This window comes from Nilaparvata lugens, chromosome 9 (genome assembly GCF_014356525.2).
Source record: "Nilaparvata lugens isolate BPH chromosome 9, ASM1435652v1, whole genome shotgun sequence".
In the NCBI taxonomy this organism is placed as follows: domain Eukaryota; kingdom Metazoa; phylum Arthropoda; class Insecta; order Hemiptera; family Delphacidae; genus Nilaparvata; species Nilaparvata lugens.
Window position 1 is genome coordinate 3,584,108 of NC_052512.1, and position 16,763 is coordinate 3,600,870.

A 16,763-nucleotide genomic window follows, 5' to 3' on the forward strand; every position below is an offset into this window, starting at 1 on the left:
AAAAAAAAAAATCATTTTCATCTATTCACTGTTCAAATATCAAAATTTTAATCCATTCTTCAAAATAGAAATATAATTTCATAACACCCTGTATCATTATCAAAATTGTAAAAAACATCATAACAACACAACAAAAATTTAATTTCAATACATATTTCAATAATTTCAGACATTTGGTCTTCTATTCAATCATTTCATAATATATTTGCATTTCATTATTATTTAATATAACATTTCATTTATAGCATGTTCATTTCACATTTATGATTTATCATTCAGGGTTTCAAAATTATTTAGTTTTAATTTTGTTCAAAATTTGTATAAAAAGCAAATTATCTAATATTGTTAATCATCGTTTGTTGGATACTACAGTTTATTTCGACTCTTCAATGTTCTAATACAAACTACATTTCATGACAAAACTTTACTATCAACATTAAACAAGAAACCATTCAAAACATCAATAATATTTTGCTTCAAAGGCAATCAATATTCATAAGTAATCATCATTTTGCATCTATGGCAATCAACATTATTAATCATTATTTTGCATCTATGGCAATCAACATAAGTAATCAACACAAAAAATATTATCTCATTACTGCCTCTCTAAGTCATAACCTCTGTTATTCCTTCTTTAGGCAATAATGGGTTTCCATCTCAAAAAAAACAATCACATACCAGCAAAATTCTAATCAACAAACCCCACTAAAAATTCTACATACACTCCAGCATCCATTTCAAACGATAATCAATCATATCAAAATTTATAGAACAAACAGTTTTAAAATTTAAAAAAAAAATATCAATTACAAAACACTTTAGAAAAATTTTAGCCTTTAACTCATTTCAATTGATAATATAACACAACGTTTTAAATTAAATCAATTATTTTTTAAAATAATTTAAAATTTAAAGACTGTATAATAAGTATAAACATTTCAAGATTATGATACAAAGATGATCAAGATGAAATACTGGGTAAATAAGTTCCCTAAAAAATACAAACAAGAGGAAAAGAAAATTGGGTAAATAAATTCCCTAAAACAATATACACAAAATTGATACACTTCACATAAGTGATACATGATGAAAAAATATGTCACAAGCACACAATTTTTTACACTACAATGGATAGATTTTAGAGAAGTTAAGTTTTATCAACAAATTAAAGATTAGGAAAATAAGCTACTATTTCAACTTCTAAAATTATTTCAGAAAAAATACAAATTTAAATGACTATGGACAAGATTGGTTAAGATATGCTTCATAGAAGAAATTTACTGAATATTACACAAAGACAGGAAAGAATTGAAATTTGAAAAGATCAAGGGCCAAGAAAATAGGCTACAGGAAAGAAAAAAGACACAATTATGGACTCTTACCATACACTGTGTAGCGATTATGCTATTCTGAATCCCGGCATAACACAGGATTCCTAATCATTGTGTGTTGGGGAATACCCTTTCATCATGTGACTCACAGTCATCATCTTGTAAATAAGCAACTTGAAACAACCTTTGAATACTAGCACATCAATGGAAACTTTGCGTTTTGTTTTCTTCAATAGCATAATTTTATTCATGGGTTCATTAGTTTCAACCAAGCAGTTTTGCCTACAAAAGTTTGTCATGTTCACTTGAGAATGCATTGCATACACCTTTTCAATTCTCAGTTGAAAGTTTAACTCATCAACTTGACTCAAAGCAAGATTCATTTTGTTTACATTTTTCCTAACCTCTACAGAAACCTGTCTCATGTAATCATTCACTTTGTTCATAGTTTTCCTAACCTTCAATGTAGCAATATTACTTTCATGATAGTTGACTTTCAATGAAGACAACTCCCTACCTACTTCTTTATTCAATTCTACTGTCTCACTATGGTTGACTTTTTCAACCACAGTAACTAGGCCTACATTGTCAAAAACTTGAATGAGTGATCTTGTATCTTAACACTACTATTATCATGCTTCAATTTGTTTTCATCTTTCAATGTTTCATGTGCATTTTTCAATAGAAGGTTTATACTAACCTGCTCTAGTCTAATGCTAGTACATTCTTGCTTCATATCATCAAACCTAGCATTTTGATTTTTAAACATTTGGTCTAACTTAGCATTTTGCTTATCAAATTTAGCATTTTGCTCATCAACCTAGCATCTAGCTTATCAAACCTTTGTGTTAAGAAACTCATAAGATTTATATCATTTTTAATGTTGCCATTTTGTAATATGCACTGATTCATAAACTTGATCTCTCTTGAACCGACTTCCCACTCAGCAACAAACCATTCATAACCTATCAAGATATCTATCTACTAATAATTTCTATAACCAGGGATTTCATAGTGTACCATTTGGGACATATTTATTTTGTAATTCTGTCCCACCACAGGGGTAACATTTGCCGTGCTACCAATTTTTCCTTAAACGGTTGGAATAGCATATAACACCTATCACACTAAGGAAAGTTGTCGGCTCCAATAAAATAGATTCTTGATAAACTGTGAATGGATCTATTGCCTATGAATGAGAAATCCAGTTTTCAGAGCAAATTAACTTATAATCTTCAGATGAAAATTTTTTGCAAAACACAGAAATGTACAAAAACCAATAACTTACAAGCCTAATGATTCAGAATTATTACGAACTAAAAAATACTTATCTAGTTTACAGTTGAAACACAGTGGCTATTGGCTTTACAACACTAATAGCGAATTTTGCACAAAAATTTATATAAACTTCAATCTAAAACATTAATAAATTCATTTAAACAGACAATAACTCAGAGCACAAAATTATACAAGCAACAGCCAGCCATGTTTTTCAGAAGAAGGTCCAACAGGCAAAAGACACAATTTGCCAGTCACGAAAGACAACGCCCTCTTCAATATCGATCTTTACAGACACGTCAACACAAAATTATAACTTATAAATTTAGAATTCACATTCTACATCTGTTCTCAATAAAACTTTAATTTGAAAATGTTATTTTAAATTTTTATACATATATTCTATTCAAATAAACAATTTATTTAGTAATTTGTTAACCCTACCTCGGTGACATTATGGAACAATGCAACAAACATTTACGATAATAAATTCTCCGTCAAAAAATTTGTCCGTCTATTGATAACTCTGACATTTACTATAAAGTTCCATAGATCTCGAATTGAAGATTCGATTTAAATGTGAGAAGAAAAATGTAATATTACAACTTTAAACAGCTGGAGTCAGAAAATTGGCTTTCCAAAACGGGGCGTAGTCGCAGCTTTTATAACAGTAGTCGTAGTTTTTATATTGTTATTTCTATAATTGGAAACGTTTTTCCTTGACGAAATTAAACATTCCTAGATAATTCAAAATAGCTGAAACTTTACACTATTTTCTCTTTATTTTATTTTATGTTCAATTTTCTAGTTTTTCGAAATTTAATTCAAACGTGACTATGACAATGACTACGACTACGCCCCGTTTCGGAAAACCAATTTTCTGACTCCAGCTGTTCAAAGTCTAGGACTTAGCTAAATCCCGAGCTCGGAAACCGGCCCTTAGTGATAATATTTCGCTAGAATTTCCAACATTCTTTATTCACGGTCAAGTGCTGAAGGAAAGGGTATCCTCAATACCCTTTTTGAGAATGGACATCTAAAGGTCTAAACTTCACCGATTCATGTGAAAAAATTACAGTAATACCTCAATATTCGCATATTTCTTTGCTCAATATTATTGTATAACTGTTCAGTCTGTATATTATTCATCATGTTATTTTACTCTTACTGGTAATTATTTTTAACTCTAGAACATAAATTTATTTTGTTTTGTTAAACACATGAATAAAGGAATCTGAATCTGAAGTCTGTTTCAAGTACAGCGGATTCTTGACTTTCCCCTAAATCTTCTTCCTCCTGGAATGGATCTAAACACTTTCCTCGCAGTTTTGAATCCGCCAAACGCCCCAACCAACATAGACGCCTCACTCTTATTTCAGATGCAATATCTAGGTTGTTTTATAGCTTTTGCAGCTCTTGGTTAGTGCAGATCCTCCATTCTCCACCAATACAGATAGGTTCATGAATTTTTCGGAGTATCTTTTTTCCCATCTTTTGTGAAAATATTTTTGAACTGAAATTTTTGTGAAGAATTACAAGACTTGACATATTTCGGACTATGTGTAACCATATTTAAATTTGGGAGAGGAATAGCACAAGGCTACCCATTTTTTCTCTCCCTATCATTTTAATTGTATACTTCTTGTAAGAATAAAGAATGAACAATTATGAATCTATTACAAAGACATTTAGGGTCGGTTTCCGAACTCGGGATTTAGTTAAGTTCTTGACTTTAAACAGCTGAAGTCAGAAAATTGGCTTTCCGAAACGTGACGTAGTCGTAGATTCTATGATAATCTTTATTTTCTCATTTCTATAATTGGAAACTTTTTTCTTTGACGAAATGAAACTATCCTAAATAATTCAAAATAGCTGAAGTTATTTTCTATTCATTTTATTTACAGTTCAATTTTCTAGTTTTTCGAAATTTAATTTCAACGTGGACTACAACTACGCCCCGTTTTGGAAAGCCAATTTTCTCGGGCTCGGAAATTGGCCCTTAAACATTGGAAAAAGTTTTATCACAAAAAATTGTGATGACATCTTTGATGAATTTTTCAATCCGGGAAACGAACTATACCGGTGCATTCAATGCAGGATCTTAGATCGGCTGGATTTCAATATGTCCTGCCCATAAAATTAGACATAAATAACCTGAAAGGTTCCGGTAATTTACTGGAGTGAGTATTCGAACAATGGCAATAAATTCAATTGAAATAAATTGTATGAAATGGAAACAATTTACCGGATTGAGCATGCGGACGATTTCTCCATCGGGCGATTCCAATACCCTCTTCACAACATCACAAATCAAATCCTCAATTCTATCCAGCAGCTCTTCAAACGTGATAAATGGACACTCGGCCTCCACGTGCGTGTATCTAAAAAACAAAATTACAACAGAGAAGATTATTATTACTAGTAGTTCTGTGAACAGTAGACCTCACGCAGTTTTCTCATCCACAAGTATCTGATTGAAATCAAGTCACCTGTTTGAAATGTTAACAATATCAGTTCACGTTTGAATTTGTATTCCATAATATGATATAATTCATCCAGTTCCGTGATAATTTTTCCATCTGATTAAAATTATTTTTTACAATAAAAAAATATTATAATTTCTTCAGCATTATTCAGTTCATTTGATTATTTTTAATCACCTATCAAATTTTTTTTTCAAATGTGAGAATATTGATACTGATGGGCACGCATAATAAAATCATGACTGCAAAACAAAATATTGAAACCAAAGACCTTAAAGACTCTTTAAGGTCTTTGATTGAAATTATAGTTAGCTGATTGATTATGGATAATTTTATAGTCTGATTAATCCTATCTTCAGAGTAGATGATATATAGTGATATCAGAGTATGGAGGAATTCCTTTTCTTTTCATATTATCCTTAAAATGCAAAATGTCAAAAAACCTTGTGTATACATCGACGCGCAGTTGAAAAAGGAATATTCCTGCCAACTTTCAGAGAATTCTATCGACGCGTTTGGCCGTAATCGCGTTACATACAGACAGACAAAAGAAAATCCGAGTTAAAACATAGACCTCATTACGTTCGGTCAATTATTCATACGGTATGGCTTTTTCGTCACACTGCACAGAAAGCAGCTATTTTCCAGTCCCTACGTAGATCTGAAAGACATTGTTTGCAGACGACTCTCGTCTGACGTCAGAACAGGTTTCTTTCCGGCTAAGGCCGGAAAGAGTACCCTTTCCGGCCGCTTTTTGAAAATGTGTTTGGACAACTGTGCCATATGGTGCATTGTGTTCAGGAGGGTGAGATCGGAAATTTCCACCCCACTTTGAGTACCCTACGACGTCTGGTTCTTGAGATATGAGACGTCAAAGTTTCCCCCCCCCTCATACAACATTCTTATTCTTAATATAGCTGATGCCAAAAAGTTATGCGGCTTCGTGGGTGTAACCTAGTGTAACCTAGGCTTAGTGGTGTAACCATGTGACACCCACCTAGCGGCTTAGGTGGGTGTCACATGGTATAACCTACTCACAGCTGATGCAATGCATCTATTTATTGTCTCTTTTGATTTAAAAATCATCACCTAAGCCAAGCTAGATGTCAACTCTACTTGACAACATCAGCTGTTGGAACGCACAAGAGACCCACGAAACCGCCCAAATTTTTGGCGTCAGCTATACCTGTAGTGTGGCGAAAAATATCGTACGCGACCCTCTCAGAAAGGTGTTTACGGTATTCGAATAACATATTCCCGGGCTCGGCAAGCCTCGCCCGGGAAACTATCCTCATACCGTAAACACCAACTTTCTGTGCTTGTAGCGTAATATACTATTATTGCAAATATATCCTTTTGGATGTTCTGCCTCGCCGTATTACCCAATGTCATTTCCTATCAACACTCAAGTTTATAAGTTATATATTGGGTTCTTCATTTTTTCTCACTAAAAATTTGCAATTTCACTTTTTGAGTTTCTGTTTTATAAAGTTTAAAATTAAGAAAACTTATTTCTAAACACAAATTTACATTTAAAGAGTAAACAAATATGAAATTTTGATGATAATATTAAAGATGAAAATTTCACATTACACATTTTTCCATGGCAACATAGAAGATACTCATCTCCCACAATAAACCAAGTTCATATTTACAATAAAAAAGTAAATACCAGGAAATCTTACAATAAATATTGAAAGGGTACTTTGATTTATACATACCATTAAACTTAGTTTGAAAGCTAATGAATAATTATAAAAGCGGAATAGTACTGACCAACTCACTTACATATCAACAGAACTAGAAATCTTATGGACCAAATTCGGCAGGTATTTTCAGTTGGCTCTCAAGAGGCGCACTAAAGGTCCAATTCCTAAAGCCTGGCTTTCATTAGTAGAGTTAGTGGTGGAGTTCCCTGGGCAAGTACTAACTATCTTGTGAATTCTCCCAATGAAAACGCTCATGGTGTAGTAAAGTCATGGTAGATTACAAGTTTTTAGTAGAGTCGAGTGGTATAGCACCGTGGGATAGTACCCTACCACTTGCCTTCCCCACACCACCGCTTCTCAGTTCCAGTTTCTTAGGTCTTCTCCGCAGTCAATAGATTAGGGAATTGTCAAATATTAATAATCTAATTGTCAGATACTAGTAATCCGACTCCGCAAATGTTGTTAAGTATGTTTCTCTGTGTTGATTAGTATGTTCCTCTCACTCTACTCTACCACTACGAGGCTAATGAAAACAGTTTCGAGCTATTAAAATCGTGCCGTAGGCTATCAAGTTTAAGAAGTATTGTTATTTATTAAAATCTATTAAAAAGTGTTAATAAGTGTTGAATATGGTGTATATGTATTATTATCTTTGTAACTTGTGAAATTCTATCTTGAGTTGCTGTCCACTGTTATTTTATTGTAGCTCTAGTAGAGTAGTCTTTTTTATGTATTTTTCGTTGCACTGTAGCTCTAGCAGAGTAAGCCATTAGCTGTATTGTTTTTTTGTTTCTTTGTTTTGTTTTTTTTTATTGTATTTCTATAGTGGAGCAGAATAATAATACTGCATGCTTAGTTTTCTATTACTCTTAATTTTCACTTGTTTTGTATATTTTCACGCAGAAATAAAGTAAAATCTAGTATTATTAAGGTTAGTTATGTTCACTAGACAACATACTTCACCTACTATTCTCAATTGTAGTGAAAACAGTTACTCGACCAAGTAAGTAGTCAGTAGTCAGAGTCAGAACTCAGTTGTCAGTTGGCTCTTGACAAAGTCGGACGTTTAGAGATTGTGCTCGTCTTATCATTTTTATTCAGCCTGTTTTATTTCGTCTATGAGTTGTAGAGTATAGTAGAACGAGTCATCTTCAGCCGTACTTAGAACTATTTCAAATTAATTTGCGGATTAATCAATACAGTTAATATCTATTTATTAATACAGTTAATATTTTCAAAATGAGTGCGTGCTCCGTATGTGATTTATTGGTGGAAAGGTCTGGGAATCGAGTATTGCTTGTGCCGAATGCAAGTCTCTTTTCCACTCTAAATGCATTAGTGGTGAAGTGGGTAAAGATTTAAGTGATGCTGAAATCAGGATGTTGACTAGCAGCTCGTGGAAGTGCAAAACGTGCAAGGAAAACTTGCGTAAGCAACGATGCGATTCAACGCCTGTGAAAAACACTGATCGGGTTCCTCTGAGACTGTTACGGGTATGTCTATTGACTTGAAGACTTTCAGTGATTTTAAAAATGAATTATTAGCCGGTCAAGCTGTTCTTCAAGAATCACTCAATTCGTGTCGTGCTAAACTGGATGAAAATTCAGGTTTATTGGCCAAGCAGGAGGAACTGATCGCGAACCAGCAAACAATTATAGAACTTTTGCGTAGTGAAGTTGCAACACTCAAGAAGAGACTAAGTGATGAAGAAATGAGGAACGACAATTTAGAACAGTACGGTCGTAAGAATACGGTTGAGCTTCACGGTATTCCGTTGGTGAAGGGTGAGGTGACGAGTGAACTAGTGGTGAAAACATGCGAGGCCGTCGGCATGTATGTCACAGCTGAGGCGATTGACTGCTGTCACCGACTACCTGTGAGGGGACCACGTAAGGAGACGCCTCCCATCATTGTCAAGTTCATAAGTCGTACACATACACACGCACTGTTGAATGGCCGAAAAAAGGTAAAGGACCTGTCTACTCGTCACATTGGACTGAAAGGTGAGCTGCGACAGATTTATATAAATTTGTCATTGACTGCAAAACGTAGAAAGCTTTTTGCTGAGGCTAGGAAACTGCAGAGACAATTTGGCTACAAATATGTTTGGGTGGACCGATCCGGAACAGTAAAAATAAGAGTGGTTCCTGAGGGCCAAATCTATGTGATCAATATTGAAGAAGACCTCAAAGCTGTTCCCGCTACGTCTAAATGTTAAATTATTTTTATCACCTTTTTCGTAGTTCAAGTTGACTTGTTTTTTTTCTATCTATTATATAGTAGCTATCCGGTAATGATTTATTACGTAATTTAATTTTCTCTTTAAAACATTCTCATTAACTCTTTCAATTCTTTGTGAAGCTTGCAGATTGAATATTGGGGGAATACGGATTCACTAATGCTTATATAAAAATGTTTTTATATTTTTTATATTCAAACTTGTGGCCTAATGACTTAGGTAAATTAATTGTATTATTTTTTAAACGTGTTCTCTTTTGTGATCATAGTGATTCTGAAGTTATGGGTTATTTTAATTTTTATCTTGAATTTTATTTTAATTTTGAAAGTAGTTTTATTTTTAATTTTGTTTTGATTTTGCTCGGCATATTGGGCTCTGTAGTTAATTTGTGCAGTATGTTACATAATTGAAATTGAAATGGAACCTTTGAATTTTAAATTGATTATTTGAGTTCGATTGATCGATTTTTCGAGCTGAATTAACACAGAACATTTTTTATCTTTGTCTCTTAATTACTTACCACTGCTATAGATTTTTCAAATTCAATTTCAAGTTTTTTTTTCTCTTTTGTTAACAACAGTAGTTTTTCTAGTTTAAGACCAGTAATTGATAATCACATACAGAAGTATCGTTCAGCTGAAACCAGAATATTTCATTCAATATCATAACGGTACCAAGCCTGTATCAGTTTGTGTGACAGATAAACCCATTTTATCGGTATCTTATCGTTAGGTATCCGTCTACCTGAAATACTTTTAATCCTTTTCATTTTTGTGCGGCTGAAGGTGACGCTAATATTATTTTTTTTCTTATCTCTTCACTTATTCATTTACTTTTTCTTTTTATCATAATATATGTCTTTCAATCACTCTTTGTCTGTATACCACCAAAATGTTCGGGGACTTCGTACAAAGGTCCTTAATTTCTATAATTCACTTTTAAATGCAGATTACGATTTGATAATATTGACTGAGACTTGGCTGCACAGTGGCATAATCAGCAGTGAAGTTTTCGACGATCGCTATGCTGTCTATCGGAGTGATAGGGGCGGGGGTGATGGCTGTCAGAGGGGAGGTGGAGTTCTTATCGCAGTAAGAAGGTCATTACAATCTGAGCTCTGTATTGAGCTTTGTCAGAATGATAATTTTTGTTTTGATACCGTAGGGATAAGACTAAAATTGAGCTCAACCTATTATCACATAAATGCTGTTTACATTCCACCGTCAACTCCATCGAATATTTTTCTTGGCTACTGTGAATATATTGAATCTTTAAATGGCATTCTCAGTGGGAATTTAATGATAGTTGGAGATTTCAATTTACCTGAAATTAACAATAATACTTATGATCTCTCTTCTGGTTCACCTAAAGCAAAATTTCTTTATCGTTTCATGTCATTCTATGATCTAGTATCATATAACACAGTGCAAAATGAGCTTGGTAGAACTCTGGATTTAGTGTTGAGTAACTTTCCAGTAAAAGTAATGAAGAGCGATGATCCACTTGTCCCTGAAGATGGTTATCACCCTGCCTTATGTGTGGATGCCTCATACTCAGTGACGACGTCAGGGCTAAATTCAAGCCACCCACCTGAATTTCATTATGAATATCATAAAGGAGATTTTCTCGGTCTCTATCTTAGTCTCCGTGATTGCAGTTGGGATTCCGTTTTTTGTAGTGGTGACGTTGACTCTGCAGTAGATAAGTTTTACAAAATACTTTACCATCATTTCAATGAGTTCATCCCTAAGAGGAGGGTGATTTTTTCAAATAATAAGTATCCTCCCTGGTTCACACATGATATCATATCTGATTTGAAATTGAAGAATAAGTGTTCAAGAAAGAGAAGAACTTCACCCTATCATGATAATATATTTAAAACATTACGAGCATCTCTTAAAACTAGAATTTCAGCAGCCTATGAGGCATATTTAAGTAGAATTCAAAATAGTTTGCGAAATAATGTTAAAAATTTCTGGAAGTATGTGAATTCGAAAAGAAAAACTTCTTTTGTGGAGTCGACCATGACACTTGACGGAGAGTCCTACTGTGGGGCAAATATCGTCGATGGGTTTTCTAAATATTTTAAATCTGTTTATGAGGCTGATACACCTGATGCACAAGAGGGGGTTCCTGAGATGTCTGAGTGCTGCTCATTGTTGAATGGGGGTGTTGGGTCAGTCTCTTTTGATGACATCCTGTCTGCGATTAATGAGCTTAAGTCTGGCTGCTCTGAGGGTCCTGATGCGATTCCAACTTTTATTGTTAAAGGCTGTGCCGCAGTCTTGATAAAGCCATTGAAATTTATTTTTAATTTATCTTTGAGGACGGGTAAATTTCCTTCAAAATGGAAGGTGGCAAGGGTTACTCCAGTTTTCAAATCTGGAAATAGAAATGATATAAAAAATTATAGGCCAATTTCTATTTTAAATTGTTTTTCTAAAGTTTTTGAAAAAGTTATTTATTCCATAATTTATGATCAGGGTCAGAGAATTATTTCACCCCAGCAGCATGGATTTTTACCTCGTCGCTCCACTGTTTCCAATCTTATGGTTTTTAGTAATGAAGTGTCACATGTTCTAGATGATGGAGGGCGTACTGATGTTATTACACAGATTTATCAAAAGCCTTTGACACTATCAACCATAGACTTCTGATAAGAAAACTTAAAGTGTTGGGATTCTGCGATACTCTGGTTCATCTTGTTCAGAGCTACCTTCAAGCAAGAAAACAATATGTAAAAATTCAACAATATAAATCAGAATTCTTTGAGTGCACATCGGGGGTACCTCAGGGCTCTAACCTTGGGCCACTCCTTTTTATTTTATTCATCAATGATCTCCCATCTGTTATCAATAAATCAAAATGTCTTTTGTATGCAGATGATGTCAAGTTGTTCAAAGAAGTCAATGATCTGAGAGATTGTTATGATTTACAGATTGACGTTGACAATTTGTCCAAGTGGTGTGTTACAAATGAACTAAAAATAAATGTAGGAAAATGTAAATTCATGAGTTTTACTCGACAGTCTTCTCCTTTCATACATGTTTACCATATAAATGGTATACCATTAGAAAAGGTGGAATCGTTCAAGGATCTTGGAGTGGTTTTCAGTTCTGATTTTTCTTTCAATGCACATGTAGATTACATATCTAACAGAGCTAATCAGCAGATGGGATTCATCTTGAGGACATGCTCACCCTTTGGAGACATAGTGCCTTTGGTACTGTTATACAAATCAATTGTAAGAAGCCTGATGGAATATGCTAGCGAAATTTGGAATCCATATTATAATGAACAGATTCAAATACTAGAACGAATGCAGAATAAATTCTTGAGATGTATTTATTATAAAAAGCACAATGTTTTCTGCCCGTTTGATTACCCTACCAATTCTTTAAGAAGTATGTTTGAAATTAAATCACTGAAAGTCAGACGTGACGTCAAATCTCTTCTTTTCCTTTATAATCTTTTAAATAACAAAATTGATTCTCCGTATCTGCTTTCCAAAATTAATATTTATATAAATACCATTGCTCGCCGTTCGACCTTTTCTTTTCATATCTCACGCTCCAGAACGGTGAGTCATTATAACTCTCCTCTGAATAGAGCACAGAGAATTTTCAATAGTTGTTCTCAGCACTTGGATATCTTTTGGTTCTCCCCGTACAAATTCCGTAGGATGGCGTGCGATCTAGTCGATAATATTATGTGATTTGTCATTTCGTGATTTGCATTTCTTTCTTTCATTAATTTTATGTGGTAGTGATTCACAGACATTCTTGTTTTTTAACATTTCTTCATACTAATTCTTAAAATACATTTTTGGATTGTATAGTGTATGATTGTAATGTGTGAAGGAGGCAAAATGGGTTCTTATCTGTTGCCTCCATGAATAAAATTATTAAATTAATTAAATTATTAAAGTAGAGCAGAGTTGGCTCGGTAGAGTTAGTATGCCAGTTACTCGACCACTAACTCTACTAGTGAAAACCAGGCTTAAGCGAAGTCTATACGATTCACAGCGCGCGAAGACTGTATTTGGCTGTAGCCTATTACTGTATTTGTTATAGTCTATAAGTCGACTATAGAAGCTAAAGTAACAAATAGCAGCTAATACAGCGCGGCTACAATTGTCGCTTATGAATTGCAACTTGAAACCGAATGTTACCCAACACTCCTATAATCAACCCCACCATTCTCATGGAGTAGCCTGGATTAAGCCTGCGCAGTTCTATTAATAGGTCTTGATATTTTGCCTGTTTTCCTCCTCCTTGCTGACAATATTGTCTTCAGCTGGTACTGAGAACTGAATTACATTCATTGTCTTTGCCACTATGTCAAGGAAGACAACATCAGGCTTTGTGGCTCTTAAAAACCTGTAGGTGGAGAATAAATAATACCAATACACTCGGCACCTTTCATTCCCCACAACAGACTCAATCTCCCCTGGGGCATAAGGCAGCACTGGTGTTTTGTCGATACCATATGAGTGTCTAATGCCCGGTTGCAGAGTCGTAACATAAAATCAAACACGGCTATGTGAGACATAAATTAAAATCACTGACATACAGTACATGGTTGGTCATTGCACAGTCGTTTGCCGAAGCCCATTTAGCTATATATCGTATTAGCATCATTGCAGCTCTATTCACTTTTATCCGTACATTTCCGTACATGCTTCTATCCAATGTCTTGGCATCGGGGAAAGTTTCAATAGACATCACTGTAAACATACCTGAAATATCTCACATAAAATTGATAAACAACATTGCGACTCTTGGCTTTTGGCGAAATTTTTCACCATATTTAGCGATTTGGAGGTTATAAACAGCTTTTAAAGCGAATAAGCACGGAATATTCTAACTTACTGCTTCGACAATAATTATTCTGAAATTCAACAGAAATTTCATTCAACGTAAGTTGGTAATAATTATTATAATAATTGGTTTTAAGAATCATGTAGGACATAAGTATTATCATTTAATTGGAACTATATAAAAATTATTATATTATATTGGTTGAGCACCTACAAGTAAGGAGGCTACAATAATATAAGTTGTGGGTAGCCAAAATACTCGTTGGAAAATGAATACTTATGAGTATTTACTAGTTAAGTTAGTAAATACTTTTATTTATTATTAAGCTATGACCGGTAAAGATAATTTACTCATATTATTTACTTATATACAGATAGTTTTTCAAAAAAGCTATCTAAAATGAATTTGGCGCGAGTAGATAGTGGATTTAACAGCACGACTTCGGGCCCTAAGTTGACTGACCGGTTTTAGCGTTTGAAGACACGGGCATAAGACGGTAATGTCTGAGATGTCTAAGATGTGTGTCTAAGAGGATAACAGTAATCCTATTATATTAAGCGAACAATTTCTGTTTTATATTTATATGGTTATGTGGTTATTTATGTGCAACGGATCTCGAAAACGGCTCTAACGATATTCACGAAATTTGGAACATAGTAGGTTTATGATATAAAAATTCGATTGCACTAGGTCTCATCCCTGGGAAAACTCGCTGAAGGACGTGAAAAGGATAATAATTATTTATCCTTGGAAAAACAGATGATAATTTCGTCGTCTGTCGATAACAGAAGATGTGGGAGAGAGACAGAATTATGTTCAGCTGTTCAACTATTTGCAATCTATCAGCTTAACTTATGAGGAATATTAATATAGAAATTTTAATCGACTTGATCAAAATAATCTGATTTGTTGACATGACCATTCTAAATTAGAGTACCGTATATCATAATTTTCAAAGTTAATCATTATTTTACAGTTCTAAGTGTTATTTAGTTATTCAATTTGGTTTGTAAACAACCTAAATTAGAACTTTTCTGTTTTCAAATGTTTGGACTGAAAATTGAACCTGAATTCAAGTGTATGGAACATAACCTACTTTTTGGACTATTTATAGTGTATAAATCAAAATTCGGGGGAGAAACAGTTTTGGGCTGTGCCTGTTAGTCCTCCAATAATTTTAAAGAATTGTGGTCTGTTTATCAATAAATGAATAACGAGCAAAGCTCGGTGCCCCGATATTAATAATTATGATAGAAAACACTTGATAATGAATAGTTGCTCACTCAGCAAGATGTCTCCTGGTTCTACTTTGCTCAGCGCGATAGCTCTGTGCGATGCAGTAGACGTCACCCAACGCCGGGATACACGTTTCCAAGTACAGCTGAGAGCTCTGTGTCAGATAGGCTTCCTCACTGCAACAAACCACAACCATTCAGTCAACTAAATAATTATAAGTTCATTTCCTTCAAAACAAAACAAATAACTGAAAGAAAAAGGAATAGTTCTCAATGGTGGTCTCAAAGGTAGCAGGAGAAAATGTGAAAATTATGTTAAAAGACTAAGAAATTGTCAAACTTTTTTAATATGATAATTTTAGGCTGATAGGTTTATTTAATTAATATGAATAATTACCACATTATCAACTTCTCAACTACATAAAAAGTGGAAATTATGGTTGACAGAGAGGTGATTGACCGATGTCGAAATATGAGTATTTGGGTGCGTGGTTCTCTGAAGATAGAAAAATAGATGTGGAGGTGCTGAACAGGGTGAGGAAAGGTTCACTGGCTTACTATTCTGTCAAAGACTGTATATATTTGGTGAAAAAGATACTAAGAAGATAAATAGCCAAGTATAAAAGTCAATAATTGAACCAATCTTGCTGTACGGGAGTGGAAGCTGGCCCATGAGATTATGCCATGAAAATAGAATAAGAAAGGTGTAAATGAAATGACATAGAAAAACATTGGGGTAGACAAGAAGGGGTAGAATCCGAAACACCAGAATAAGAGAGGAAGTTGGCATGAGAGATGCAAGTGAGAAGATTGAAATGGTATGGACATTTACAGCGGATGGATGACAGTAGAAAAGCGAAACAATTTGTGAACGTGAAAGTGCAGAGAAGGAGAACTGTAAGACAACCGGGGTACTCAGGACATGAGGACAGAATTGAAGAGATTGGAAGGAGAAGAGGGAAGACTGTTCTGGAGATGAGAAGGATGGCGATGGACAGAAAAAGGACGAAGGAGCCGGTTAATTTTGTTGTCCAACGAACTTGATTTGTAAAATGGGTCGAAGAATAGGTGTTCAAAACTTGAAGCTGATTGATCGAATCTTTCAAAAGTGATTGTCGAACATACACACAGACTGACAACGACTTTGGCCTTGAGTTAGAAAAGTAAGAAATTGCTGACACTCGTTCAACAATGGAGTGAATTTAAATTGAAAGATGAGTGCTTACTTGAAATAGTTGAGTTTGAATAGTGTGGAGCCACCTTCGACTTGGGTTTGGACCAGGGTGGGCGGAGTCACCTCACTGTAGCCTCGGTCGAAGTAGTGGTCTCTGAACGCCTTCATTATCACAGAACGCATGCGCAGCACACGAGCCGTCTGCAAATCATCAAACAATTATTCACTTTTCCTTATGTGGCTAGTGAAGCCACGTAACCAGGTTCTGTTTTTATACAGTATTGTCTAAGACATATTATGATAATCCTAAAATTGGTGATAGAACTCATTCAACAATTTGATACATCCTCAGATTCTGTGATTCTAAGTGAGACAGGAAAATTATTTTCTTCTTTTTGTCAGCTGAGGAACGTTGGTTTTGTTAACTTCTTTTTCAATATATTTTCTGAGTCAATTACAAGAGTGGCGCAAAAGCCACTAAACAGTTGGTT

At 34.3% G+C, this 16,763-nt stretch overlaps 1 protein-coding gene across 1 annotated transcript in view; it reads right to left on the reverse strand.

Annotated features, from left to right (window-relative positions):
* Positions 1-16,763, reverse strand: part of LOC111046932 (asparagine--tRNA ligase, cytoplasmic) — a 38,645-nt gene that overhangs the window by 9,631 nt on the left and 12,251 nt on the right. The window contains 2 exon segments of the mRNA XM_039435757.1: positions 4,858-4,993; positions 15,147-15,275. Coding sequence (XP_039291691.1) covers positions 4,858-4,993; positions 15,147-15,275 — 265 coding nt within the window.